Genomic DNA, 12111 nt, shown 5'->3' with positions numbered 1-12111 from the left:
CGTTCCCGTAGGATTTCCGGGATAAAACCTATCCTATGTCCTTTCTCGAGTATCAAAATATCTCTATTCCAAATTTCATGTAAATTGGTTCAGTAGTTAAGGCGTGATTGAGTAACAGACAGACAGACAGAGTTACTTTCGCATTTATAATATTAATAATAGTATGGATATATTGTATTCCAGTGAGCTCGCTCAACATAACCCACGTGCTCCAACTGCCTACCACTCGGGGCTACATCACACCTCCAAATTGGCCTCTCCCATACCACGGCGTTATTCGCTATAGAACGGTAGCACCGCACGCACATACTATTGGTGTTGCGTTTGGTGCTGCGAAGCTTGCGTCGGTAGCGAGTGGGGGGAGTGGGGATGGTGGGGAAAGTGGGGATGGTGGGGAACGTGGGGAGGATGGAGAGTTTGGGGTGAAAGAGCTGTGGCCGTGTGGGGAAGGGAAGGGGTGGATTGAGGTGCGTATAGAGAATTGTTTTGTACTTTATTGTTAAATGGAATGTTTATGCTTAATAATTTTAATAAACTAGTGTATATTATATCAGAGAGGCTTTGCATTTATTTTTAATTATGTTTACTTATAAGTTAATGCATTTTCGGTTAAATATAATTGTTTTTTTTTTTAAGTATCCTAGTGTCTACAAATACTGGGATGTTAAATAACATGCGTCAATTCGAATTATTGTATTTTATTTCATATTTTCAAATCAACTCAAATTTAGTAATGAACTGCAAAATTAGTTAACAGTAGGAAACTACAAACGTGCTTAACTAAAAACGCTATGTTGTTGTTAAATGGTCAAATAATTATCTTATTAAAGCTTTTGGAAATAATCTTAACTCCATTATCTTCCAGGTGGAAGACCCATACGCCTCAAACTCAGGCACGCGGTGGGCAGTGTGCGCGGGCGTTTCTGCGTCAAGCCCGTTACTCGTGCGCTCCAACTTACACACACTCATCATTACGCAACATTCTGATAGTACTCCATTGGATGTGGATGTGGAGATTAGTGTGGATAGCGGTGAGTTTGTGTATTTGTTGATATTAAAGTTCTGACTTGCACACGTAGAGCTTATTGTGATATCATATACATATAATTATGTACGCGAAAGGTTAAATATTTACAAATTGTAAACACGATTGATGTATTGCTATAAGTCATCTTGATTGGTTGTTTTATTTCAAGCTAATAATGTTCTAAAAATTAAGCAACTAATGAACAGCTACAAACTCATTTTTTTTTTCAGATCCCGAATACCATAACAAAATGCTTGCGCTTCCCGATGAAACGAATTTAGATTCGTGTTACCCAAACCCTTGTCTCCATGATGGCCGTTGCACTGCAAATGATTCCAAAAACTTCTGTCAATGTTCTGGGTTTTATACAGGTAAGTTATTGAATTATAAATTTTAAAGCTAACGAGTTAAAAGCTTTTTTTTTTTAAATATCTTTTAAAATATGATTTTGTGTCACATTATTTCGGAAACATATATTTACTTTTTAGCTCGAAGGACCATTTTCTTTATCAATTTTATATGCCACTATTACTTAATATTTTTAATTTTTAAAATTCCGTGTAGTTCAGTAAATTTCGATTTTGCATTTTTTCAACAAAAAAAAATATTTTTTTTATTATGTATGTCGTACCTATATAAATTGCCTATGAATGATTGGATTGAAGTTAAATGACCAGAAAGGTACGTTCAGACGCGTGGCAAGCACTATCAGGTTTGAAATATTTTTTTTTTCCATTTTACGACATAGGAGCTGGAGTACAGTTTGTTAATTTAAGGTCATTGAGCAAGCGTTCCTTTGTACAGGCGCGTTCTGCGCGCTGACCGCGTGCGAGCGCTCCCCGTGCATATACGGCAACTGCACCGAGTGGTCTGGCGGTGTCGGGGGGGATGACGCCGGTGCGGGTGCGGGGGGCGGGTACCGCTGCTCGTGCGCGCGCGGCTGGCGCGGGCGGCGCTGTAACGAGCGCGTGCGCGCGTGCGCGGCGCGGCCCTGCAACCACCGCGGGGCCTGTCTCGAGCGCGCCGGCAACTTCCTGTGCCAGTGCAACCCCTCCTGGAAGGGCAAGCGGTCAGTGTAGTAGATAGTAGAGTTTAGAATCACAAATAATTCACCCTTCACCTTTCCTCTATTTTAATTTCTCTCCGTACGTCCCGGCTGTCTGGAAGAAATGCGATAGATAAGACCGCCAATTGTTTTAATGTATTCTTAAGTTAAGTATTACATATTGTAATATTTCTAAGGGCAATAAAGTATTAATAAATAAATAAATAAACATATTTCTTTTTAGAAATTAAAGACTTTTTAACGGATTCACTTTCGCTGTAAAGTGTTCGAAATCGGGAAAATAATATAATGAATAAATTGCGTTTAAAATCCGTTAAAAAGTGTTTTTAATTTCTAAAAAATCAAACACTAGAAAATATTTCTTTTTTTTCATTCACCACGAATAATTTTTGTCCAAGTACCGAAATGACAGAAAATTTGTATATCAATTTTACCAATTTCTAACTCGATGGGAATTTTGGTCTAGATTTAAAGTGACGGGAAAGTATTACAAATATAAAACAAAAAATGTTAAGTAATTAAAAATATCATACCCTAAAACATTTGAATCACAAAAGTCAAATAAAATTTTGTAAAATCTTTAAATAATTTCAGATGTGAAATACCGAACCCGACCCCCAACATCGTTGGCTTGGGCACCAGAATGATGCAGGAGCCATTTTGGCTCGGCTTATTTGCCGTGTTCACTGTATTGGGAATGGTCGGCCTCGTGTGGTGCGCAAAACGGCACTTTCCTGAAAAAATAGAAAAACTCTTAGCAGAAGAAGCAGACAGGTGTGCGAGACGTAAGTAATATTCCATTATTTTCCATAAAATTAGGCACAGAACACGGAAAGAAATCAGAAACCTCACAAGCTTCCCACGTATTTTAGGTAAATCTACACTAACGGCTTTAGTTAGGCAGAACTTGAAGCACTTGACTACACAAGCTGTCGATTTGATCTCATTTCTTTCTATGGTAACGAAAATTGCTAAAGTTTGCTAACAAGTTGCAGTAGACCAAAATGTTATTCTGGTACAAAAGTCTATAGAAAATGAAACATTAAACATTCGCAATTTTCTCGTAATCTTAATGTTGAATAACAATAGATTTGATATAATTTAATATTATTTGCGATGTAAAATGATATTCCCTAAGTGACTTTGATGTTTTACGTAGAATATTGTGTGTCAACGATTATGAAAACAATATCTATTCTTGTAATTTATCTTTAAATACTTTATGACGCGCCTCAGAAAAACTAATTCGATCAATAGTTCTACTTAATTAAATAAATACAGCAAAATATAGACACAGAACTAATTAAATTTAATGTTGTGAAATATGATTTTTTCGGACGATTTCAAATTGCTTATAATGGTCGATATATTGTTAGTGACAACGACAACATGTCGACGGTCAAGCAAACTGAATAAAAAATACAACAATATCCTTACGATTTACGAAGCTATATCAAAAATTAGTTTCTCTAACTAGATCTTCTTATAGAAGTATCATAAAGTAGAACTACTGGTTGCATTAGTGTTTCTATGAAACAGCGTCGAGAGGCGAACGGCAGCGGTACGCCGCCGTGCCGCAGAGGGAGCCCTAGCGGGTAGCGATAGGCGGACCAGGTAGGTGACTTAGTTGGGGCCGGCCGTGCGTTCAATACCTACCGCGGACTTAATAAAATTATGGAAATGATAGGTGTTTTGTAGCAAAATTTATGTAAATTGCGTGCGCTTTGATTTTATTAAACCGGTTTTTTATAATCAAATAAATAATATAGCGACAAAAGATTTCGTTTTTTTTCAATTTTTTACTCAAATTTACCCATAGTGCTATATTTCTCACGTTTAAAAGTTATGGGTGTATCAAGTCTCAACTATTGTTCGTCGTATTTGTTAATTTTACCAAATAATATCGAACAGTGTTATAAATAAAAATAAATAAATAAAATGAGAGTAGTGCTTCCTTAATCGCCTGCGTTGTGTAGGTATCACGTTATGTCGACACCGTGTTACGTCTGCACCGCGTTGAATCGGTACGCGTTATATTGGTACCGTGTTGTATCGGTATGTGTTATGTCGGTACGTGCTATGTAGGCACGCGTTATGTCGGTACGCATTATGTTGGTACCGCGTTATGTCGGTACGCATTATGTTGGTACCGCGTTATGTCGGTACGCATTGTTGGTACCACGCTGTGTCGGTACGTCGCGGTGGTAGTGAGCGGGCGGCCGGTAAGCGGGTGTGGTTTGTCCGCAGCGGTCGCGCGAGCGGCGCGCGGCGGGCGGGGCGGGGCGGGCGGGGCGGGCGGGGCGGGCGGCGCGGAGGGCCGCACGCTGCTCACGCGGCTCGGTATCCGCAAGCCGTCGGGCGCGGGGCTCGCCGGCCTGCCGCAGCCGCGGGCCGCGCGCACCTTTAGTTTGGACGATCTGTTAAAGCCGCCGCCCACACGTAAGGAGCGGAGCGGCCGCGCTCTCCGCACAACCACGGCGTAACAACCGCCAACGAAAGAGTTGTAGATACGCGCGATGTTCCCTTGAGAATTATCTTAGCTTAATAAATTGGCTGGTATAAGCCAGTCGTGTGCTTTGTAAAAATTTAATAGTACCATGTACACAAGAGAAATAACTACACATGTTTTATACAGTTATTGCAAATTGTACCTACTATTTCTTTCATCCTCAATAAAGAAATTTCTACGAGCCCTGGTTGGTGTTGTTACGCCAATGACATAACGTCCGACCATATTCATACATTTTACCATCTCATTTTTCGATGTCGTCTTTAGTCTGTACTTCTAAGAGCACAACAAGGAAAGCTAAGATTGTAATTTATTATTGTATTTTAATTAAACATAATATGTAAAACTTTAAAAATGTATTAACTACTTCAATTGTTTACTATGACATACAATACGTCAGGATACTTGCTTCCTCACCCAACACTGTATTTACAATAATACAGCTTCATCACAAGCCACAACACACGACTCTTCATCAAACTTAGTAACAATCACACACGCACATTACAATGCGGAGCGCGCGGTGTGTACATAGCTTATTGGATGTACCTTTGCAACCCAATGACACGTTTTCTGGAATGCTAAATTACTTCAGCGATATTGATGTTTGCACTTTACTACACGCATCTTCTGTATAGACGCTCCTTCCTACGTTAGCACCTTTTTAGATCGTCCAAATCTTCTTCAGATATTTCATTGTCAATTTCTTATGGCTTCTCTTCTGCTGCTATTACTACTTTCTATTAATTTTACTATGAGCTTTTCAAAAGATACTATATGACAATGTAAAATCTGATTTCATTTAGACTGTAGCTTTCATGCATGTGGACACTGTTCTCTGCCAACGCTATTTTTTGTATTAATATTATTTAATTTTTGTAACTCTTAAATATTGTTAACGCTAATGACATATAGCAATGTCCTACAAATGTTATATGGAAATCATCTTAGCGATTATCCTTTTATGTTGCAGTTATATTGTATCGTTAAAAAATTAACTTTGATAAATTTATTAAAAAAACTTTGAAAGTCTAAAACCAAAAGGATTGGCTTTCATTAGATGCACCTTTAATGTTCATACAATGAATATAGTGTGCATGATTTAATCTTATATTTCAATCGTCGTGTTGTTGTTGTTCTGTTAACGCTTTCGTAGAACTTAATGAGCCAATTTTCCGACTTTTCATATTCTCTTTATGTACAGGTTCACCTTCACCGCGTAAAAAACGAAATAATTCAACACCGACCAAGAAAAATGCAGCGGAGAAGAAACAAATCTTACAACAGCTTATAAGTCCAGCGGCTGCAAATGATCATTCGAAAAAAATCACCATGGGGGAGCTCATACAAATGTCTGAAAAGAAAACTTTGAGTACAGTCGAAAGCGCCCCCGCTTTCGTAGAATATGGAGTAGAAAATAAAGACACTTCGTTCGCTAGTGAAGGATCCTCGCCGTCAACCTCACCCTCCATGCGACAAATATCGGATCCTAAATTAGAGAAAAAAGTTACTTTCGCTAGATTGCTTAACAAAGTTTCCGCAGAGATGAGTTCCAGTTCGGACGTCGACATGGTGAACACTATAACAATACCGATGGCCGTCATATCCGACCGAACGATCAAAGCGAAAGCGTCGAGCACACCGCCTTCACCCGGAGTCGAAGTAAGATCGCCTCATAGCACATCGAGCAATCAAGGAAGCGACTCGATGTCGAGCTTAGATTTAACATTAGCGCATTCATCATTAAAGAAATATTCTAGGTAATAGAGGAACCGTCGCATTCATTCTATAAACATTTTCATCTTTAATTTTTCCGCTTCTTTGTTTTACAAAACGCAATTTTTACAGGACGCCTAAAATTTCCAGCGCGGATTCAATTCTAGCGATGTTCCGCAACTTTTCGTCATCAGCGGCTCTTGCTTCGAGGGCTTCCTCAGGCGCTATCTCTGTGTCAAGTTCCCCGAGCGCCTCTTCGCCGCAGGACGATACGATCGACGCTGACGACGTGTCGATAGCGTCGTCGCATATACCGTCGTTAGCTCCTGACTCGCCGATCGCTAGACCGCATAATACTATTGAAATTCAGGTAGCTTATAATTGAAATTATAATTGTAGCAATAAGTAAAAGGTTATGGAAAATTACAACACTCTTATTAACATACCAAATGAAATACTAGATTCAATTTGATGTTTCTAAAAGATGAAAACTTTTTTTTTAATATCTTTATATGATTTTTTAGGTTGTGGACCCGCTAAGTGCCCACAAGCCATCATCATCAAGCAACTTACTCCACCCTCCGTCCATCCTCCTCGAAGTGCCAAGTTCTATCAACAAATGCCTATCCCCTATCCGCGAACTGCCGACCCCACTGCCCACACCGTTGCCCACACCGCTGCCCACACCCCTGCCCTCGCCCAGAATGCCCAGAGCCAAGATGGAGTCAGATAGTAAGAGTGAATCTACCACGTGTATCTCACCCAGTGAAGACGAGTTGGATGAGATTAAAACTGAGAAGTGTAAAAGACCTTATCCGGACTTACGTCTTAAGGTATATATTTCTTGTTATTTTACAAAATGTATCTAAATAATAAAACTTAATTAATTTATAATAGATAAAGACTAGTAGCAGTCTTTATAAATTTCATTTTAATTAATAAACAAGTAAACTAGTATTGATATTATGCATCTAATAACATAAGTTGAAATAATTGCTTTCAGTTAAATTGTATCTTATTATTGCAGTTACGCCAACCAGCCATCTGCTCGGACATGCCAACTCCATCCACACAGATAACCGACTCGCCCAGCCCCAGCTTCACGCACAGCCAGGACTCTGAGCGGGAACTGTCCCCCCCCTCCCCCGCGCCCCCCTCCCTCCGCGTGCCCCTCCTCACCGTGGAGCGCCCCTCCCCGGGCTCCCCACCCCCGCGCCGCACCCCCCCGCACTTGGAGTTCCAACCCCCGCCACTAATAACAGTCACTTATAATGCTAGTGAAGAATCTGACGAGCCCCTCTCCCCCCGACCGCCCCCACCCTCCGGCAACATGTGCTATTTGAGCCCATTCTCCATGTCAGCAAGGGGTGAAAGAGCTCCCTCTGAATCTAACCTTTCATCCTCTGGGTACAGTTCCATGGCCAGCCCAGGGCCGTCCCGGTGCGGGTCCAGTAATCCCTTGTGCCCATCGGAAATGGAAGATCCCGGTTCTGGTGGCGGGCCATCTTGCTTTCAATCTAGAAGAAGACCGCTAATGAAAACTAATTCTAGTCCAGCAACATCTAACGAAGGCAACGATGAACGGCGCAGAGGCAGATCAGATTCAGAAACGCTGTCAGACGATCCATTATTAGAATCGAACGACGAAGGAATCGGTACCGATGAGAGAGTAGACGACGTGCCTTCGAGTGCTAAAGAAATGGAATCGCTAGCTGTATTGAAAGAAACTTTAGAATTACCAGTGTTGTGTTCGCCCAGTGGAGTGACAAAGTGTACGATAGTGAAGTGCATTAGTGTAGAGCGTGGTTTGGACGAGCGAGCGTGTTTGCGTCCGCCCACGTTGTTGTCCGACTGTAGTCGCCCCTTGAGTCCCGTTAGTTCTAGAAGTGAGAGTCCGTTAAGTGATAAGACGGGTTTAGGAAGATTCTCGCCTCAGTTTTACGGTAGACAATTGCCTTTTACGGACTCGGATGGGCTCTACGACTTTCCGAGTACGGAAAGTGTAAAGGGCAATAATTGTAAGAGCAGTAGCAGTTCACACAGGAAGTCCGGCAGGAGAAGAGATCGGAAAACGTCGAGAACGGTATCACAGGAAGTGACGGGGACGACGAAATCGACTTTGCCGCACATGCCGCACTCTATGCATAACTTGTTAGAGGTAAACTTGCTTTATTTATTAAACACTAGCAGTCCGCCCCGGCTTCGCCCGTGGTACATATTTACGTTTTGTCTACATAAGAACCATCCTCGTACTTCAAGGAATATAATAAAAAAAGAATTATCGAAATCGGTTCAGCCGTTCTCGAGTTATGCGCTTACCAACACATTTTGCAATTCATTTTTATATATAAGAAGATTACATTTTGAGTAAACTTATTGAAGTAAGAAACCAATACGATAGAGATTAGATCTTCTTCTTCTTCTCTTAATTAATGGCTCTACCCATAGAGATTAGGTACTCATTTAAAATTTTAAAATAACATCAACTCAAAATGATCTATTATTAAAATAAACATCAGTTAAAACACACTTATTTTACGTATAGAAGTCGAAAATTATAACAAAAATGCATTCTACTCTGATGCAAAAGAAAAACATTCACGTAAAAAGCGTAGCTACTTCATCAAGATTTTTTGTATCTATGAATTTGACCATTATTATGTTGTCTTTATTGTATTTCGCACCAATCTAGATAGAAAGAAAACACTTTATTGTACAATGCACACAAAAACAGAAATAACAAAGACGATATGTAACTTAAAATAAATGTACAATTTGGCCAATCTATCTTTCAAAAGAATGAATTTCGCTATCAATCAGAAGATATTTCACATTGTTTTCAAATGTTTCCACAAAAGTGTATGTATGTCTATATGTAGGTACCATGTTACCTGCGCGGACGCAAGTCCGGTCGTCGCCGGTCCCGCTCTCAGGTCCCCGCACTAGCGAGCTCCTCCTCCTCTGAGGAGTCGGTCTCTAACGCGTCTGTAGCCTCTGTGGCCTCCGCGAGGGAACTGAGGCAACCGGATTTGGAGATGCAGGTAGGGGATGTTGGGGTGGGTAGGGATTAAAAGGACTTTTTACGTTTTTTAATGTGCTATTTCACTTAATTTGTGGAATTTTTTGTCTGTTCAGCAAACCTTTTTTAACATTTTTTGGTGTTTTCTGTCATGAAATAACTTTTTTTACATGTTTTGATCTTTTGTATTGCGAAATAACGATTTTCCTACATTTTTTTCGTTTTATGCAGTTAAAGCAAAGGTTATAAATAAAATTATGTATTAAAATGTACAAATACAGAAGGACATTATAATATTTATATTTATAAATTAAAACGCACTTAACACAATATAATATTTGCTTGGAAGCACGCTATTGTACAATTAAACATAAGAAATTGGACACATCATTTTATTGATGAATATGAATAAAAAACACCACGACAACTACCTACTAATGAATCTAATAGGATAATATTTAAAAAAATATATATTTAAATATTGTTAATTAATGTCCAATTTCTTATCATCAATGTATTTTTTTAAGCTTCTTATGTTTATTTGTGGCAAAATAACATCTTTTTGCAGTCAGAGCCGACCCGCGTGAGGAAACCGTTACGGCGGGAAAAATGCCGGAGTTCTGAGGTGATTTGAATAGTTCGCTGCTGTGTTGCTAGCTTTCTTTATTTTCCCAATATTTTTGTAAGATTATAGAAATAAAATTACCTAAATAACTTCTATCTTATAAATGTTTAAAACTTCAATTTAAATAAATTTTGTAATATTATGGATTGTAATAAAAAAAATGTTTACATCAGCTGATATTTATTTCGTGAAATAAACGTTTCAATATTCTTCACAGGATACCGCATCAAAAATATCATCTAGCTTAGATTTAACAGAAGATTCTAGACGACCAGCGAAAGTTAACAAATTGAGGACCATTAGTAATCAAATAAGGTACATTTATTTACTTATTTATATAATATAAAAATCTAAAATAAAAAAATAATAAAGGCGCTTGATAATTTAAACCTAATAATAATTGTTTCTCAGGTTTCTTCGTCGTCTCGAACGTAGTCTAAAAATGAAGGAAAGCTATCCCGCGATATCGGACGACGAAGGCGACGAATCGTCCAGTGTGACGTCACCATTGCTCCAAGGTCGTAAGGACCTCACCCGTGTCCCCGCTCACGCGATATCCGCCCCTCTGCTCAGTGCCGCAAGGCCCAAGATCACGCGACAGAGACGATACGACAAGTCGCTAGTGCACGATGAAACTAGGACGTTGAGTGCTGCGCCTGATAATTCCGATTGAGTTTTCGTTACAGTTTTGAAGCATAGTTATGTTGTGATTTGTGTTGGTTGAGATTTTTTTGTGTTGTGCGTGACACTGAGTTTCTATGAATACTTATCAGAGATTGATCATTACCTAAGTGCTGAAAATTAAATTTTACCTAAATAATATATAAAAAATGAGTATCTACCATATTCCTATGGATCGACGAACGTAGGTATACCTTCTTGCATTACAATTGAACGAGTGAGGATGGTGCGAGTATCTGAGAATTAGCAAATTGAACAATTTTGATATCAACTATATTTATAAAAGAGAAGTTGCGTTCAAAAAGTTTTACAATATTCTAAGCTAATGTGATATATTATAAGTCAAGGAATTGTAGTGTTGTTACAGTAGAACTTATTATTATTTCAATAGTTGTAATGTTTTCATTTTAACGTCTTCTCGTAGTTTAACTAAGGAAATAATGATGTAAATATTTTTTTCATAGCAATAACTTGTTTTATGCATTATTACATAATATAAACTGTAAGCGGTTAAACGATTAGTAATGCCCATCTTATGATTCTACTTATGACTATCAATGAAATACATGTTAAATATTATTTTACTCTTCTCCTAATTTCGCACTCCGCTGATAACTTTCTATTTATATCTACCTACTATCTATTGTAAAAAATGTTTTTGTAAATATTTTTTAAACATATTGCTCAAATGCATATTTTGTGAAGTTGTCTTTTGCGCACTATTTGCTACTTTGTAAATACAAATTTATTTTATAATGTAAATACCGATATGAGAGAATTTTTCTTTCTTCTTGTAAATTTACGAGTAATCTTGTAAATTGTTAGTCAGTAAGATGAAAAAACGAAAGGCCCAAAAAAATCTGTATACCAAATGCACAATTACTATCGTATTTATCTAGGCACCCTTACTGCTAAGGATCGTAGTTACTGCATTTGACGACGTTGTTTGTGGAAACTTCGCACCAATAGAATAGGAACTGCAAACTTTAGATCAATAACCTTCATATTCACTTCATTCTAAATAACCTACGTTACTCTAAATAACTCCTTATTCTAGTATACTAAAAGTACACAAAAAAAATTTACAATAAAATGAATCGTTATGGCAATAAGACAAAGCGGATCTTTGATTCTTTGATTTAGCCAATTTCATGAGCAATAAATAGAACCTAGATGTGATGTTTTTAAAGACTGAAGTTCTAAATGTGCGTACACTGTACCAGCTAAGCGTCGGTGTTGTGTAGCGGTAGCTTCTGGCGAGTCACTCGATACTGCCATTCCTTATGTGCCGTGCCACATGCCATATGCTATCTTATCTATAATATATTCAATTTAAAAAAGTGTTGACTATTTTTATTTATCTTTATTCCAAATTATCGTCTTAAATATCTTTTTTTTTATTCATTGCACGAATTTTTATTTCGTAATTAAGATGGCTCTACGGTCTTACGAATTCTATTTCTTTTAT

General features: G+C 38.4%; 1 protein-coding gene across 1 annotated transcript in view; it reads left to right on the top strand.

Moving 5' to 3' along the window:
* The window catches only part of LOC149903771 (uncharacterized), a 149526-nt gene extending 137817 nt beyond the window's left edge, over positions 1–11709 (top strand). The window contains exons 18-30 of the mRNA XM_090108180.1: positions 184–467; positions 866–1031; positions 1258–1398; positions 1832–2096; positions 2688–2878; positions 5807–6362; positions 6451–6688; positions 6843–7151; positions 7346–8476; positions 9198–9359; positions 9906–9962; positions 10180–10277; positions 10374–11709. Coding sequence (XP_089964306.1) covers positions 184–467; positions 866–1031; positions 1258–1398; positions 1832–2096; positions 2688–2878; positions 5807–6362; positions 6451–6688; positions 6843–7151; positions 7346–8476; positions 9198–9359; positions 9906–9962; positions 10180–10277; positions 10374–10635 — 3860 coding nt within the window. The 3' untranslated portion in view covers positions 10636–11709. The remainder of the gene's footprint in view (positions 1–183; positions 468–865; positions 1032–1257; positions 1399–1831; positions 2097–2687; positions 2879–5806; positions 6363–6450; positions 6689–6842; positions 7152–7345; positions 8477–9197; positions 9360–9905; positions 9963–10179; positions 10278–10373) is intronic.
* The last annotated feature ends 402 nt before the right edge of the window (positions 11710–12111 follow it).

Source organism: Colias eurytheme, chromosome 12 (assembly GCF_061535395.1).
Source record: "Colias eurytheme isolate Ceu_HAF_F1 chromosome 12, ilColEury1 Martin Lab GWU primary, whole genome shotgun sequence".
In the NCBI taxonomy this organism is placed as follows: Eukaryota; Metazoa; Arthropoda; class Insecta; order Lepidoptera; family Pieridae; genus Colias; species Colias eurytheme.
The sequence above is the reverse complement of the archived record's forward strand: the minus strand, read 5'-3'. Positions and strand labels throughout refer to the sequence as shown.